The sequence below is a fragment of the Magnolia sinica genome, chromosome 6, assembly GCF_029962835.1.
Source record: "Magnolia sinica isolate HGM2019 chromosome 6, MsV1, whole genome shotgun sequence".
Classification (NCBI taxonomy): domain Eukaryota; kingdom Viridiplantae; phylum Streptophyta; class Magnoliopsida; order Magnoliales; family Magnoliaceae; genus Magnolia; species Magnolia sinica.
The window spans coordinates 1,559,195-1,578,244 of NC_080578.1; the positions used below are offsets into that span (position 1 = coordinate 1,559,195).

General features: G+C 39.6%; 1 protein-coding gene across 1 annotated transcript; it reads left to right on the forward strand.

The window, feature by feature from the left end:
* The first annotated feature begins 10,523 nt into the window (after positions 1–10,523).
* On the forward strand, positions 10,524–17,971 carry LOC131247903 (uncharacterized). The gene is made up of 4 exons (XM_058247856.1): positions 10,524–10,670; positions 12,849–12,975; positions 13,080–13,152; positions 17,564–17,971. The coding sequence occupies exons 1-4, from the start codon at positions 10,532–10,534 to the stop codon at positions 17,831–17,833; spliced, it is 609 nt and encodes a 202-aa protein (XP_058103839.1). The 5' UTR covers positions 10,524–10,531; the 3' UTR covers positions 17,834–17,971.
* Positions 17,972–19,050: the final 1,079 nt, after the last annotated feature.

Sequence of the window (19,050 nt, forward strand, 5' to 3'; positions counted from 1 at the left end):
CATTTCGGGAAAAAACCATAGCACAAAGCGACATATATCACTATGAAAGCAACAAATTGCAGGAGTAGAGAGATTACCAGATCCGAACAACCTCAAATCAACTCAAGCTATACCTTTGAAACCTTGGAACGAATTAGAAACCCTTTGGATACCTCCTAATCCTGGCTGCAACCAAATATATAGCATTTGGGAGAATCACAATCAAAATAGAAAACAAATCCTACAAAATTGCAACTCTATAAAAATTTGCATGAAACTGTTCGATAACATCGAAGTCACTTCAATGACATTGAAATAATACGAAAATGTTCCAATGTCAAAACAGAAAAACCCTTAATTTTATGTATTTGAAAAAAACACTTCCTTTACCTCCCGCTACTTTTTGCAATGGAAAATCAACAAAATAACTAATTTTTTAAATGACAAAATTACCCCTGTGCATAAAGTAGAAAGTCATCTAATATCCCCTACATTAGACATCTAGACCATTCTTATTTCTTTTGCTCAGGAAGAAGAGAGCAATGGATGGACTGCCATGGAGAAAGAACTTGAGAGATTTCGTACAAGACCAAGAGAATTTTGGAATTTTTGAAGAGGGTCGGTATAGTAGGAGAAGCATGTTGTTTAAAGCGTGGGAAAATTCTCTTGCTACCGGAATTAAAGGTGGGTCAATTTAAAAATTGATGGAATGAGGCGTTTTATGTAACCTTGAAAAATGTAAGGTTAACTACTTGAGCTTTGGATCTGTCTCATTTTTGATCTCATGCCCTAAATTTGGCTGACATAACAAATGAGCGGTGTGAATAAGTCACATGCATCACGATGGGCATTACATTGATTTCATAAATTTCTCAATTCAAGTATTAAAAAAATAACGTGTCACATTTGCATTTGGGAAAGATGCCCTGATGACCTAGGTAAATAATTATTACCCATTTACATGGTAGCTATATTGAGCTTAAAAATCGAATATGCCTTTAGTACAGGGCTCACCTTGATTTATGAATTCTATATCACGTCGTACGTCCATTTTTTCTGATTATTTTATTGTATGACTCAAAAAATGAAGCAAAACATTTTGAATGTGAACTATTCCTTAGATAAACGGGGTGATTGTCCATTAATATGCTATGAAAGTTTTGGATGAGGCTGATATTTTTTTCTTCCATTTATCTATGTTAATTTAACCTTATCAACAAGTTAGATGAAAAATAAACAACACGTAGATATTATGGTGGGCCCTAGGAAGTTTTTAATGGTAGGGCCTTCAATCACCGGTGTCTCCTATGGTATCGTCCACCTGAGTTTTGGATCTGCTTCATTTTTTGGCTCATACGATAAAATGATCTAGATAAGTGGATAGACGGTGTGGATTTAGAGTATATACATCAAGGAAGGGTTATTGGGTGAGGCCGGGGTCCGCACCTAATCTGCTCACCAGCCTGCCAAGTTTCCCGTGAAAAGGTGGATTTTTAGTTTTCACCGTTTGAGGAGTTATTTGATACTCCGACTGTTAGAAATTATACAGATTAGTGTATTTCTGTATAATGTGGAAACCGAAAAGTGCAAAATAATCAGAAATCAGGACAAGCTGAAGCACGTTTGAAACGCTGTCCTTAAAGCGTTATTTGCCCCTACTCAAGTGAATTGAGTATGCTGGAGGTTACAGGCAAATAGCTTCTAGGATACGACGAGCCTGGTGTGGGTCTGCGTTCAGCAAACACGAAGGCTCACCAAATGGAACTCAATTACACACTTTCTGGCAGTATTACAGTATAAAAGAAAAAATCTCAAAAGAAGAAGAAAGAAGAGAAAAACTTCTGTACAGGTCAGTTCTAATCTTCAGCTACTGGTTCAGTTGAACCGTTTTAGACCACACCGCTAGTTTGTTCTTCAAGCTAAGGTTTAAGCCTTGCTTTGTTGCTGGAAACACTAGAAAATATGAGTGAAGAGGGGCTGACTGTCTCAGTTCGTATGGGTTTGCTGGAGTGAGTTAAGATGGTTTAGAAACCCATCCAGGTCTTCCTTTTATAGGCTATGGTGGCTAGGGGGTAATGGTCCAGAGACTTAAATTCCATTAAGCCATTTCTGGTTGTTGGAAAACTAGCCGTTTTCTGACTGTTGTGCATGGACCATTAAGTTGCTGCATGCTGACTGTTGTGAGACAACAGCTAGCCGTTTTCTAACTGTTGGGCTAGCCATGTAGCAGTTACAGTTGGACCCTTCACTAATGGCTCAGCTGTTACAGTTTCTACTGCAACAGCTCTTTTCAGTCCCTCTATTTATACTGAGAGATTTCTCTCCCAGTCCTTTAGTCTCTCTGCTAACCAGCCACCTACCATAGCCACTTAGTCGCACACGTCTCGCTCCGGTTCGCTCAAGGTCACGAAGGATGTGCGAAGTGCAAAGTGCGCCACTAGCGCCTCTACAACCACACTGCCTCACATGCCCACGCCCTCGCACTGAACCCGAGCCCGTGCCCGAGACCGAGACCGAGTCCGAGACCGAGACCGAGACCGAGCCCGAGCCCGAGCTCGTGCCCGTGCCCATGCTACACTACCTCACATGCCCACGCCCTCGCATCGAGCCCGAGCCCGTGATTATAATACTCCACATCTTTCATATAAACCACAGGTTTTTCTCTTTTCTTTTCCATGTGAGACTATTCCCAAAAAACCCGTAGAAAAGTGTTTTTCAAAACAACTTTTTATATTATATTTTATTTTATTATTAAAATATTTTTATTAAAATTAATATTTTTGCAACAATCCCCCACTTGATTTTTTATAAAAATATTTCTCGATTAAACAATACTGTCAGAATAATTTGTTTATATGCATAAAGAAAGATATCTTTCGATTTTAATCTTTCCTTAATGTAAGTATTTCAAAACTCTGTCGAAATGACTGGTAGCTGCAGCTTTGAACCAATTATTTCTAGCTAACAGAATTGAAAATACCACACACATATTCGCTATGTGTTTGTTAGAGTTCCCACAATCTTGCTCAGCACAATTAATGCCCATGTGCTTATCCTAATTCATGAACGATTTCGAGAGAAAAACTCCTAACTCTCATGAGAGACGACACCATCTCTACGTTCATATAGGTGAAATCCTTCCAGTATCTTCGTTACTATAAGATACTTGTTCTTATAGACTAGATTTCATTAAGAATTCTAAGACTCAACCCTCTATCGTAACACTCAACACTTATCTATTATGGATGAGGTTTTATAATTTTAGTGCCGAAAATTTTTTCACATATCAGTGACTTGTTCTTACCCATTAAACCCAAAATTAGAGATTTTTTGACTTTAGGTTGGGTTACCATCACTGGTGGAACTTTGGTTGAAGAGTTCCAACCACATCTCTCTAGATGTAGCCTTTACTACCTCTCTCGGTAGAGGTTTAGTGAAAGGATCTGTCAGGTTATTGCTTGATTTCATAACAATGATTCCATCTCGAATCAATTGTCTGACATAATCATGTCGAAGACTAATATGTCTAGACTTACCATTATAAGTCCTGCTATAGGCTCTAGCTAATGTGGCTTCACTATCACAATGTAGTGACACACCCGATATAAGCTTTACACAGAAATGAATTTCTAATAGAAGATCCCTTAGCCACTCAACACTTTGCCTGTTGCAGCCAGGGCTATAAATTCAGACTCCATAGTCGAATGCGTTATACAAGTCTGTTTCTTGGATCCCCAAGATATAGCTGCACCTCCTAGGGTGAATACCCACCCTGTAGTAGACTTGTTGTCCCCTGCACTCGATATCCAGCTCGCATCGGTATATCCTTCCAATACGGCAGGAAACTCTGAATAGAATAGTCCTAAGTCTTTGGTTGCTTTCAAGTAACCAATGACTCTATTTATTGCATTGCAGTGTTCAGTACTAGGGTTACTAGTAAACCTATTAAGTTTACTCACAGCATATGCGATATCAGGTCTAGTGCATTGCATAGCATACATAAGACTCCCTATAGCACTCGCATATTCTAATTGTGCAACTATTCTTCCAGTATTTTCTTTTAGCTTGATACTTGGATCAAATGGGGTCTTTGCTTCTTTTATATTTAGATGGTTAAACTTGTTTAGTATCTTCTCAATATAATGAGATTGACACAAAGCATAACCTCCACAATGTTTTTTAACTTTGATACCAAGAATGGTATCAACTTGTCCAAGATCCTTCATTTTAAATACGGAAGATAGAAATCTTTTTGTTTCAGTTACACCTTCTATTTTATTAATTATTATTAACATGTCATCAACATACAGACAAATAATAATGATGTAACTACCATCTACTTTAGAATATATGCATTTGTCAGCTACATTATGCATGAACCCATAAGAAAGTATTTTGGAATCAAACTTCTCATGTCACTGTTTTGGTGCTTGTTTTAATCCATACAATGATTTGACTAATCTACATACTTTGTTTTCATTTCCTGGTAGAACAAAACCTTCAGGTTGTTCCATGTATACCTCCTCATTGAGGTCACCATTTAGGAATGTGATCTTTACATCCATTTGGTGGATGTGAAGATGATGTATGGAAGCTAGCGCAAATAATATCCTAATGGATGTTATCCTAACTACATGAGAGTATGTGTCAAAGTAATTTATCCCTTCTTTTTGTTTAAAACCCTTAGCTACTAGTCGAGCTTTAAAGGTTTGGATAGTCTCATCAGTGTGATATTTCTTCATAAATACCCACTTACAACCTATGGGTCTAGAACCTGGAGGTAAGTTAACTAGTTCCCATGTTTGATTTGATAGTATAGATTCCATTTCATCGTTTATAGCTTCTTTGCAGAAAGCTGAGTCTCTAGAGGATATGACCTCTTTATATGTTTTAGGATCATCTTCTATAGTCATTATTATAGGTATTTTTCTTATAACATTTTTTCTATCTCATTCTACAAGATGGAAAATGACACGTTGTGAGTCTATATAGTCATCTCCTAGACTCTTCTATATTCTTATCATTTGACTTATACGAGGCTCAATGGGAGCTTCCACCATCTGTGGAGCTGTGCTATTTGGTTCTCTATTAGGAGTTTGGATTTCATTATCCTTTGACTCCAAGGATAGTGAGTTCTCAAAGAACTCAACATCTCTTGATTCTATTATTGTATTAAACTCTATGTCTAGAAGTTTATAAGCTTTACTAATTTGTGCATACCCTACGAAGGCGCACTTAATAGCTCTTGGTCCTAACTTAGTTCTTTTTGGATCAGGGGTTCTGCAATATACAAGACACCCCCACACTTTTAGATATCTTAGGTTAAGTTTTATACCTCTCCATGTTTCATATGGAGATATTTTATATTTTTTAGATGAAATTCTGTTTATTATATGGCATGTTGCAAGCAGTGCCTCTCTCCATAGACTTAGTGGCAACTTTGCTCTTATCAGCATTGAGTTGACCATTTCTACTAATGTTTTATTCTTCCTTTCAGCTATACCATTTTGTTGAGGTATGTATGGCGCTGTACATTGATGTATCAGTCCATGTTCTTCACAGAAGTTATCGAATTCATTGGAGAAGTATTTTCCCCCTCTATCGCTACGGAGAATTTTTATTTTCTTATTCAGTTGATTCTCTACTTCTGCTTTATATATTTTAAACATGTTTAATGCTTCATCTTTACTTTTTAATAGGTACACATACACATACCTAGAGCAATCATCTATAAAGGTTATGAAGTACCGTTTACCTTCATGAGTAAGAATGTCGTGTAACTCACAGATATCACTGTGCACAAGATCCAATATTTGAGACGATCTTTCAACACTTGGAAAAGGTTTCTTTGTCATTTTGGATCTTATGCATACTTCACATTTTTCGGTTTCATTATCTGTGTATGATATTAAACCATTCTTAGCCATGAACTTCAACGTACTATACCCTATATGGGTTAGTCTATCATGCCATAGTCCAGCGGATTCAACCATATACGCAGAAGTGCTACTTTCATTCAGAGAAAACTTAACCATTCCGTTACAAGCATATCCCTTTCCAACAAAATTTTCATTTTTGGACAGAATCAGTTTACCTGACTCATACACCGCCCGTATGTCTGGTTTTCCCAGAAGATCCCCAGAAACTAAGTTTCGTCTCATGTCTGGGACGTGCAGTACATTAGTTAAAATCACTTTCTTTCCAGATGTGAATATCAGTTCGACAGTTCCTTTGCCGATGACCTTCGATCGGACTTCATTACCCATTTGGACTTCTTGACCATCGGTCAATTCCTCATAGATTTTGAAGGCTGATTTGTCGTAGCACACATGTACAGTAGCGGCAGTATCATACCACCAACTTAGAACTTTGCTTTGAATGGTATTCACCTCAGTGATCATAGCCACTATATCGCCTTCTTCTATTGCACTTGCCTCTTTTTTATATTTGCGATAGCGGCATACTCGAGCATAGTGCCCAGTTTTTCCACAAACATGGCATGGGCCCTTGAACTTTTCGTTCTTCTTTTGGGTGTTCTTCTTGAATTTCCCTTTATTAGGTTTCAAGGAATCGTCCTTCTCGGGATATTTGTTATTAGTGTTTTTTACAACATGTACCTTGGACGAGGTATTCCCGTTATCATTTTTTCTATCGCGGTTACAGGATTCTTCCTCAATCCTGAGGTGTTTCTGAATTTATTCCAGTGTGTAGTCATCGGTTTTATGTAGCAACTTGTTTATATAGTTTTTTCACATCGGTGGCAATTTGGCGATTATAGCCCCGACTTGAAATGATTCAGGAAGATCAATTTTTATCGCTTTGATTTTGTTTACTATTAGTTGCAATTCTTGGATTTGGGACAGCAGCGGTTTATTATCTACCATGCTGAAGTCAAAATACCTGGCGATGAGAAATTTGTTGGTACCTTCTTTTTCAGTATTGTATTTGAATTCCAGAGTGGCCCAGATCTCCTTTGCTGATGACATTTGTTGGTACAGATCGTACAGGCAGTCGGAGAGAGCGTTCAGAATGTGTCCTCGACACAAGAGTTCGTCTTCGGATCTTTTAGTGCGGGCAACTACTTGTTCAGGTGTGTCGCTGTCAGATGCTTCAGGTAGTGATTGCAAATTTTGATCTAATATGTAATAGATCTTCAGCGCCGTCAGGAGAAATTTCAGCTTGTCTTGCCATCTTGTAAAATTGGTTCCATCGAACCGATCAAGATGTATCAAGTCTTGATTCATCAACTTGATGGATGAAACACTGTCGGCTTCCATCAGTAAAATAACGCTTTAAGATTGTTAGAAATTATATAAATTAATGTATTTCTGTATAATGTGGAAACCGAAAAGTGCAAAATAATCAGAAATCAGGACAGGCTGAAGCACGTCTGAAACGGTGTCCTTAAAGCGTTATTTGCCCCTACTCAAGTGAATTGAGTATGCTAGAGGTTACAGGCAAATAGCTTCTAGGATACGACGAGCCTGGTGTGGGTCTGCGTTCAACAAACATGAAGGCCCACCAAATGGAACTCAATTACACACTTTCTGGCAGTATTACAGTATAAAAGAAAAAATCCCAAAAGAAGAAGAAAGAAGAGAAAAACTTCTGCACAGGTCAGTTCTAATCTTCAGCTACTGGTTCAGTTGAACCGTTCTAGACCACACCGCTGGTATGTTCTTCAAGCTAAGGTTTAAGTCTTGCTTTGTTGCTGGAAACACTAGAAATTATGAGTGGAGAGGGGCTGGCTGTCTCAGTTCGTATGAGTTTGCTGGAGTGAGTTGAGATGGTTTGGAAACCCATCCAGGTCCTCCTTTTATAGGCTATGGTGGCTAGGGGGTAATGGTCCAGAGACTTAAATTCCATTAAGCCATTTTTGGCTATTGGAAAACTAGTCGTTTTATGGCCGTTTTCTGACTGTTGTGCATGGACCATTAAGTTGCTGCATGCTGACTGTTGTGAGATAACAACTAGCCGTTTTCTAGCTGTTGGGCTAGCCATGTAGCAGTTATAACTGGACCCTGCACTAATGGCTCAGCTGTTACAGTTTCTGCTGCAACAGCTCTTTTCAGTCCCTCTATTTATATTGAGAGATTTCTCTCAAAGTCTTTTAGTCTCTCTGCTAACCAGCCATCTGCCATAGCCACTTAGTTGCACACGTCTCGCTCCGGTTCGCGAAGGACGTGCGAAGTGCAAAGTACACCACTAGCGCCTCTACAGCCACACTGCCTCACATGCCCACGCCCTCGCACCGAGCCCGTGCTCGAGCGCGAGCGCGCGCGCCGGTGTTCCAGTGCGTAGCACTGGAACACGTAATATCCATAGTCCAAGGACTAGGTAGGTAAATATTATAATACTCCACATCTTTCATATAAACCAAAGGTTTTTCTCTTTTCTTTTCCATGTGGGACTATTTCCAAAAAATCCGTAAAAAAGTATTTTTCAAAACAATTTTTTAAATTATATTTTATTTTATTATTAAAATATTTTTATTAAAATCAATATTTTTGTAACACCGACTGCGTACGAGACTTGATATACAGCTGCTCAGAAATTGTACATGTAGCCTCGCTAACATAAATTAATCCGACTAGGTTGCTTCAGAGTCCCAAAACCAAATTAGTGAAGCAATCCTAACCTCTGATTACTGGACACTTGTTTGTTGAAATAGGACCACTGAATTTCATTTTAAACGGTAATTTGAATGGAAAGCTAAATGGACGGCTGATTCACGGATCACCCTAACGGCTCCCTATTCCAGTTCTTCGATGGGAAATTGGCCGTACTGTCCTTGAAGTTTAGATTAATTACTCAGTAAGCTATGGCATTCTATGTATCCTAAGAGAGGCCTTTTGATGTCTTTTAAATATTATTTGAAACGAAAATGCCGTTGTCCATGCATTGCTTTTAGGAGTTGTACGATCTTGAAGTGAAGTAGCAACGCCCGAGAATGGGACGGATCGGCTACTCCCCCACACCGGTCAATCGTTGGTGCTCGGCAGTCTGTGGGCCCCACCCCACGTATGTGTTTCATCCATGCTGTCCATGTATTTTTTTTTTTTAATTATTTTATCATACGAGTCCAAAGACGAGGTATACTCGATATCAATGGCACAACATTACAGGAAACAGTACTGAACGACGGTCGGGCACCATTAAAATTCCCTTCTTCTATCGCGGAAACGGATTGGCTGATGGTCGGTGCTCTGTGGCCCATGGTCGGTGCTCTGTGGCCCCCACCATGATGTATGTGTTTAATCCATTCCGTTCATCCAATAATAGTGATTGGATATCCACAATTAAAATCCTACTAAGGCCCAATGTACTGTTTATTTGAAATCCGATCTGTTAATTAGGTCATATAGGTCCAGATGAATGGAAAAAACAAATATCAGATTGATCCAATACTTTTATGGACCCCATAAGGTTTTTAATGGTCAATGCTCATTAAACACAGTTTTCTGTAATGTATTCCACTTGAGATTTGGATATACCTCAAATTTTTTTTTTAATACATACTATAAAATGATCTGGAAAAATAGATGAACGGAATGGATGAAACACATACATCATGTTGGGGCCCACAGAACACCGACCACCAGCCATTGGCTGGTGGCAGGGGGAGTAGCCAATCCGTTCCCATCTGTCGCTACCCATATCATCTGTCTCAATTATCGCCGTGGTGGAGCCGGAAGAACCGGAATATGATACAACCATCTCTCTACAGTACTCTTGTACTATGATGTAAGCATTGGATCCGACCACGTGCTTTTTTATATCATGGATCTTTCATATCTCAAAGATCACACCGATTATGCATTCCCATCCATCTGATCTGTGGCCATTAAAAATGATGGTGAAAACCAAAACAGCTAACGGTCAAGGATAAACTGTAGAAAAGGAAATGGACAGACAGTCCATGAATTTAATTTTTAAAAAGTAAACCATCCATCCTAGTGTCAGCATATCTGTGGGTCCGATCGATACATCACTCTGCCACGTGTAATGTGGAGAGATGGCTACACGGTACTCCAGTTCTCCCCGCTCCACTCTATCATCTCCCGCTCGCGCAGGATTGAATATTTATCCCGCCTACTCAGCGAGTGCCACGTGTTATGAATGATGTCCGTCTCGCCGAATGGAAGTTATATGCTACTCAGGCGGCGTATGACACTTGATACGCAGACACTTGAAGTTCTATACTTGGCATATATTAACTAAGATTAAACCGAATAAACTGTAGAATCCACTGTCTTGACTTCACAATCTCAAAATCATATGGTTTAAACGATCATGATCTCTGATTCGTGGACACTTGTCAAGACTTTTGGATGTTTTCATCTGAACCGTCCAATAAATGCCCACGAATCTGAAAGTCAGTTAATCAAATAAGAGTAATTTTTAGTTCAAGATACATCTAAACTCTGAAACATAACTTGGAAAGTCTAATTTGACTTAGTCATATGCCACGCATGCATTTTCTAAGTAAATTTTGAGTGCCTACGTATCATCTATCACTCTGTGCCAGAGTATTAAAGTTTTTCTTCTCCCAATGCTCGAGGATTGTTTTCTTCTACTTGGAAGCTTTGCCTTCTTTCGTACTTCCCACTTCGTAACGTTTCCTCTCTCTCTCTCTCTCTCTCTCTCTCTCATGGGGCAGGTCTTAGCTACGATCCAAGGAAAATTCCAAGGTATAGGCTCTTTTCTCATTTCTGCAATCTCCTCTTCTTGTAGATTCATTTCTTTGTATTTCCTTGCGATTTCTGCAAAAATAAAAAATAAAAAAATCCGCATTTTTAGAGGGCTGTTTCGCTCTTGATGCTCGTCTCTGGGCAGTTCTAGGGTTTTCGCAGTTCGAGGCGTCCGTTCTCGAAATTTCCGTCTGGTTTTTATAAGAATCTTGGAATTCGATGGATTTTAGGGTTTTGGAGGATCTTTGGCAATACTTGCATGGTGTCATCTGTTTGGGAATATTTATTTATTTATTTAGAGAGTAATGGAGGTTTTGATTTCTTGGAGTTTCTGTCATTTCTTCTTCTTCTTCTTCTTTTATAAATTCGAAGAGGAATTGTTAGGTCCTGATGCACAAGGACATGCATATGCTGTCCTGATGCGCCCATAACGTACAGTTGGGGCCACTGGTACTGCTTTCAAGGCCGTTGATCTGATGGCCTTGATCTGCGGGCTGTGAATGATGTTAAGAAAAATATACGTCAAGAGTAGGGAGAAAGGCCAGGGCTTAGATTGGTTAGATCTTCAGGTCTTGAAATTTTTTGACCCATCACCATCCGGAGTTAGGCCCATCAGTTCGATGGTCACGATTGCCAAACCATGGGCCCCATTTATATGGTCTGGGCTCATCATGGCAGTACAGTCCTCATGGATCAGGACCCGTTGACCCCCTTTTTTACACTTCTTTTTCTTTTCTTTTGTTTTTTATTCCTCAAATTTGGATACTGTAATCTTTAGTCATATATTTCACCATGCTTCGTTCCCATTTGTCCTCCTCTCTTCATCTTCAAAATCCTGACCATAGCCATAAGTTACTCCATAGATCCATCTACCTTTTAGTGAAAACTGGTCAACCTCTAGAATTGCTCATCCGATAGCCAACTATCATTTTAACCCTTGTAGAGTAATTGGTAATGGCATGAAAGAAGATTTGAATGGAAATGTGACTCGTATAGAGGAAGGAATTTCTGGTGGAGCCCACATGTGCAAAAAAGAAAGGAATCTGAAAAGGGGATTCGAAGGAGGCTGGGGGCATGGGGTCCACACAAGGGCCCCATGAGAGGCAATAGAGAAGCAATCAGTTGATCTGAGCCGTTAAAAATAAGCAGCCTTTGGCTTTGATGCCATGAAGACTTGAATAGTTTGAATTGTATTTTTTTCTCAATACAATCAGACCCAATAAGGTGGGTCTCTATTTAAAGGGATTACAACCCTATATGATGAAGTTGGTTACAATTCAAATATATTACAACAGCTATTAACCTAATCCTTTTATCTCTTTGTTTGAATTTGAATTGACCCTTGCTGATCTGTAGAGGCCTCGGGCCCATCATGAGATGATGGACCATGCGAGGAAGATATGCTATTAATTGGAACCATCATATATGGACTGTATCATAGAATTGCATATTTCAGACGTTCCTATCATTGGATTGGTTTCCTTCAAATAGATGGTTAAAACAAAATGGCCAACGATTCATGGGTAATGGGAAGGTCTACTGATTGAATGAAAAGGTGATCCAGTCATTACAACTTTCATGCCATGGCACGTGTACTTTGGACCGACTATATGAGTAGTTATAACCACCGTAAATGGGCTGCATCTTTGGAGGGCTTGGGTGAACTACCAATTTGGGTGGCTAGGTGGCTGCCGATCATTTCCCATCATTTAATTTTGTACGATCTTGATTATATTCAAAGACAGCCAATTCTGTAATCCACCTCAATATATGGCCTGCCATTGGCTGATGGAAGAGAGCCATACTTCCCATGGACCACCATTTTTGCTCCCTTCAATTTTAGGCTCTGAGTCCTTGGGCTACTGGTCCAACTTTTCCCTTTTCAGGATTCAAGTTTTTTTTTTTTTCCAGTTCCAGTAATATGTATCATTGAAATTGTTTCTAGGCTTTTACTTGATCTATTTTTGAGCCTGAACAATTATTTCACATCCCCCATACTTTCCAGTATTAGGTGGATTTTCTTCGAATTCATGTGATCTTCTGCTGGTTTAGTCTCCCATTTGTTAGATGAGCCGGTAGAGAATGTAGTGTGAGAGAGTGATCGAGGTTTCAATCCCTGGTAATGTTTTAAATAGTCTTCTGCTGGTTCTAAATAGTCTTCTTCTTATGTCCGTGCAGGTCAGCAATGGCGGCAGAGGCAACTTAGAAAAATTACTGATAAGGTCTTCGATCATTTTAAAGATGACTATGGGAAAGATCATTTGGCATTTGAAGATCTATACATTGCGGTCCTGTTTGTGTACAAGTAATAGTTTGCTTCAAAGAAGTTGATATTTGATTTGTTTTTTACTATGTTTGGGTTGTTGTTATACTGGTGGTTTTTTTTTTCTTGGCTATGTTCTGCTGCAGTGATATCAACAAGCATTTGCCTGGACCTCACATTGATCCCCCCTCCAAAGCAAGTGTTAAAGCTATGATGGAGGTAAGCTTTATTCCTGTACTGGTCATCAGGTCTCTAATATTGTTTCCAGAGCTATTTTGATGTGCATTTGATGTTGTGGGACGGGTTTTTGGCATATAAACTTTTCTAAGTGCACTAACTTAGTGAAGGATATGGCAATCTTTTGACAGGGTCGATCCATTGGCCGCCATCTGTTAGTCATGGTCACAAGCCAATTGGTTTACATACCAAGTCATTCAATTTATTTTGTCATACTTATAGGCTGAAAGGTCAAACCTAAAACAATAAAATATTTATTGGTTTTAATGAGGTTGGTTGGCTTCTACCTGTTCTTCTATGGGGATCAGGATCGTATGATTGACAGAGCTACATTTGAGAAACAAAGGTGCAGCTCAGGTAACTACAAATAGAGCTTTGCTAGCCCCGTGCTCCACCTCATCCACTTGCACCTTTACACTGCTGTCCAACCTGGCAGGTGGGTTGATTCAAGCGGTGTCTAAGGTGGCCACCACCAAAAGGATGGTGGTATGCAAATATCAAACCGGTCCGCTAATCAAGCGGGCCACATGTCTGTCTAATGGACCATTGGCAATTTTGTTTGAGCCGCCCATTCCTCTTGTTTGGAGTTGGCCCACCTGACAAGTGGATCATGCTGATTTCTTCCTATGGTCATGTTCAATGTGGGGGCTGCCTTATTCTTCATGTATATGCCCCATGCAGATCTGATGTTGGCATATTTTCTGTGTGTAAAGGTGCATGCGGAGCTAGCAACCCTCCCTCATAATAATAAACGACAATCGCATGTCTAAACTCTAAAGTAACACGGGAGGCACTCTTTCTGGCTTTCTATGGTTTTGAATTGACTATCGTATCATATGCATTGTAAATCATTGATACATGCATCATGTCATAGAAGGTAGCTCTTGAAACTTTCCCATATAGCATCTGCTTTAGGCATAACACAACCATGGGTCAAATCCATATGATGTGGTATGTGAAAGCCACTTCCATTGTTCTTGAGGTGCTTAGACTTTGACAGTAAGGCTTAATTTGTAATGTAATAAGCTTCTCCACTGAGTTTCCCGCTGGGGGTAATCCATGTTAACATTTAGGCTTCCAATGAACTGCAACAATAAAAGAGAAAAAGTGCGCGTGTTACCTTGTTTCTATGCAATCTGCTAGTTAACTGTGGCAAGACTGCATTTGAAACTCACCATTCTAAAAAAAGGCTTTCAAATTCAACCTTACCTTGGGTTGGAGTCACTTATCTGTCAGCTTCTGAGGTTTCTGTGTGCATGATTGTAGCTTGTCTAGGTGAAAAGAAATAAAGAAAGATGCAATGTTGTTTTGAAATTGCACTCCTTTGTGGGCCAAATGAATAGTGTGCACTTTCTGTTTTGATATTATTGACTAGCAAAAATGTCTTCTGCAATATCCAAGAAGCTGCAAGCTGCAAGAAAATTACCTTGGCAACTGTAGCCAAAAGTATGATTGGAAAAATCTTTGTCCACATTTGCTTGCCAAACTTCGCATCTTGACTCATTCGTTTTGTTCATCTTCTTCCTAATATATGTTTAGCTCCATGCAATATGGGTCAACTGTGTAGGACACAGCGCCTTGTTATCTTGGACCTTATTCTGTACAGGAATGCTAGTAAACAGTGCTGCCTAAGAGTTCCATGGAGTTTCCTCAAGATGCACTTGGAAGAAATGTGGTGATTGGATTGGGACTGTTGATCTGGTGGGCTGCCATGTGGATTGGCTGTATAGGCCAAAAATTCCACTGATTGGACAATTCTCACCATCCAGTTGTTGCCATTTTTAATCGTTCAATTTGTACTGTTGCTATAACTGTTCCTTTTGCAGGTAACACATCAGATCATTGCAATTGTCCACTCCCCTTGATGTGGCCTATCCACAAGATGCCCCACCAGAACAACATTCCAATCACCACATGTTTCCTGCATTGTGCACCATGAGGAGCTTAATGATGAACGGCTGGATGAGTGGACCAACAGGATCTGACAGTATCTACATAATCTTGGGACTTTTGCATGAAGCTAAAGATGGCTGGTCTATGTCCAAATGTCTGTCTTAGCACTATGAGAACGGAGAGTATCTGATTACCCCTCTAATCCTGCAGTTAAGATGGCCCCCGGATTACAACCAATCGTTTAGATCATCTAGGGGCAGGCCTAGTGGTCCATATGCAATTTCACTTCTCCTTACTCTCCTTGGACATTCTCTCGATTGAGGTGTATTGAACTTGGGAATGCCTCCCTTTTTTTTTTTTTAATTTATTTATTTATAAAGGGAGCGGTCAGAGAGGATAGGAGAGGAGTTCGGATGAGGTAGGGGTTAACTCTCTCTCATTCGATCTTTATTCCTCATCGCAACCTCTTTTTGTTGAATTCAAAAATAAAAAATCTGAGAGAAAATTGAAAGAGGGATTTTGAAGGGGAAATGCATGGGAACCACCCACAAGTAGGCCTCATGAGTCCGTATCCAACAGTTGCTACATGGAAGTCATATAGAGTTTTGTGCTGCATGCAAGCATTTCTGTATTCTCTATGACCCATGCATGAGAAAGCACAGAAGGTCGGTTCCAATTAATATGTGAGGGAACGGTTGTGGAACTCATGTTAATGCAAATCAATAGTTTACTAAACAAAAACCGATGCACAAATTCCACAGAAATTTCAGGGAATTCAAACTTTACAAAGCAAGGTAGTTTAAGGATGGGGTTCACTTGATTATTTCTTTCGTAAAGCAGTGAATTGTAAGAAAAGTTATCAACGACCAACCGGAACTAGTTCGAATCCGCTTATAAATGGATGATTTCCAGAACTGAGGAAAAGGTGGATGGAGAATAGGCAGATGACGCATGGCTTGTTCATGATGATGGTATTGTTGTGGAATGTTATTAATCATCTCTTTATAATACCAGTCTCAGTTTCATCTGGATATTGGGTCCCTTCAATTGGAATTTCATGGGAGTATATGATCTGAATGTCTTTGAAGAATACAACACTACCTACAAGAGGGGCAACTATTGAAAATTGTGGCATGTCCATCACATCACTAAAATACCAAATATCCAAGAAACATATGATGGTTTTTGGGGCTTGTCTTGTCAATAAGATGTAGTGCATGGAGCATGATAAACAGAACACTGCTGGGCATTCATCGTGGCAGAATGGTTAGCTTTTCATTTAGGGCCTGTTTGGTATTCCAGTTACAACGGTAAATGGCTGTAAATGGGTAATGATTATTTACTCTTGTAATTTTGTGGTGACATCACTTACATTTGACTGCAATGATGATTTTGCTACATTGTTTGTTTCACCCACAAATCACTGTAAAAAATGGTAGCTTTGATATGAAAATGTAATGATTACAATTTACTTTACCTACTTCCTTTACAAGCATATTATCTTGATTTATGAGCCATAATTCTTGTTGAAACAAACACCTCGAAATGATAATGATGGCTCATTCACTTTGCATTTCATAGCAAATTGGAAAACCAAACAGACCCTTAGATAAGCAGGCATTCCATCTGTTTCTGGCTTTTCCTCACCATTTATACCCTGCTTTCGCAGTAGTTGTGACTTTAATATTCCAAGGAAAAGAAAAGAAAAAAGTCAACAGTAGATCAACTATTTGGAATTCAGAGGGTGTCCGTCTAATCGAATGCCAAAAAAGCCATGAGGCAGTTCATGTCAAAGAGTGGAGCATGAGAAACTAAATAATCAAGAGGAGGATTTCAGCTATGGCTGCATGATTTATTTGCATTTTAGGACTCAAGAGTCGATTCACATTCTTCTTCATCTATGTGTGTTTTGATACATGGTTTCCGTTTGGATTTTGTGGACAACGTAATGATTACCAGATGATAACTTCCATGGTCACTATCGAAAATAGGATTCCAAAAATGGGGTGCTTCAGCTTGTTTCTTATGCCGGGGAATTCTGACCAAGGATAACAGTTTACTGTGTGGAATCCATGTATCCAAACAGCCCAACTGTCTTGTCAGTGGAAAACAATTTCCATTTCTGCATGGATTTCATATATCCATAGGCACCCTATCTCTAGCCAATTCACTAACCCAATTCTTTTTTATTTGTTTGGGCGGCTTTCAGACATCAACCCATTTACTTACCATTTTATGCTTCTCACCAGTTATCCATTGGAATGAATAGTATGTTATGTGTGCCCGACATGCCCAAACTATTCTTGTCATATGCTGGCTTTGGATGACCATAAGTAGATGCTTTGAAATTCGAATCTATGGGCTTCGATTTGCCATTGTTAAATACAATGCCCAGCCCAATATGTCCTAACAATATGTAGTTCCTCCCCGACATTTACATTGGTGGATGCCACTCAATTTGTACTGATCTTTACAGAAATATTTTACTGATTTTGTGCAGACATATGATGTTAACCTTGATGGGCAACTCAACCGGGAAGAATTCGCGGGGTTTATCCAGAAGCTGACGGCTGACACGCTGAGCGTGGTTAGCCGAAACTTGATCATTGCAATGGTTGTCGCACCAATGGTGGCACTGATGACAAAGAGGGCAACCGAGGGAGTACCAGGCATTGGTAAGTATGTCCAAAGGGTACCAAATTCAATTTATGCATCCATTGTTGCACTTGGAGTCGTGTTAGTGCAAAAATCTGGCGAGGAGTGTGAGTAGTGAGTCGAAACTACTGGGTGATGTTTTTTTCTTTTATTTTGTGTAAAATAGATTGCTAGACTTTCTTCATTTTGTTGATATATATGTTAATAAGTCTGTTTGCATGGATAAAAAACATTGCTACAGTTGTTTGCTTGGGGACAATGTCTAAGGTTGGATAGTCGCAATACATATTTTATGAGAATTTCTATTTAGACTGCAATAATTTACGTCATTTCAAGGAAAATGCTTGGCTCAAATTATTTTGATTTCTTTTCAGGTGAGTTCTCTATTGCTTAAATACAATGTGCAATCCAAATAAAAGATGCACACGTGTGCATTAACAACTCATGTGTACAAGTGGAATGTCATGTTGTTCAGATTCAGGTTGGAAGTTTTGGCTTAAGCTTTTATGCGGGCCACCAACCTGATGCGACCCTCCTTTATCTGGGCTGGAGACTGGCAATGAGAGAGCATTACACTCCCACTGGCACAATGTTATAGACCATTACATAGGTTGATTACAATCAAGTGCATATGTCTAAAAGTCTATTACATAGGTTGACTACAATCAACGTTTGTTTCCTTACGTGCGAGTGGTGCAAGTGGGACGTGCCTTAAATCCAAATTGTCTAAAAGTCTATTACATAGGTTGATTGCAATCAACGTTTCCCATGCGTGCAAGTGGTGCAAGTGGGATGTGCCTTAAATCCAAATTGGCCCAAACCCTCAGACCTGTCAGAGATTTGGGAAGTTGTCTCCATGCATTGGAACACCTGTTATGGTGGCTTACGCATGATGAATAATAGCTTGGATGGGTGTGTGAACAACACGGTGGGACCATATTCCATCTGGAAGTTTAGGATAGGCGTCAGCCTCCCAATGTCTTCCGTTGTTGTGCCTTTTGGTGTGATCCGCTGGAGTTATGGATCAAGTCTTTTGAGTTTCAAATATATGACTAAAATGTTTTGGGTGCCAAGGGATCAACGGTTTCAACTCCATATATACGTCACTGTTGACCCCATAGCTCAATATACGGTCGATCACATGCTAATGAAACCAGGGATTGGTCCATCACTAACTGTACAGTTTCGTTCCCAATTTGTTCTTGATTCGTTAACTGCAACCTGCATCAAGCTAACAGCTATGCTAAGCCCATGTGCGTATCAGACAGCTTTTGTACTCGGCACTACATAAGCCAGCATGATCCATGGATAGGAGATCAAGTCCATCAATCA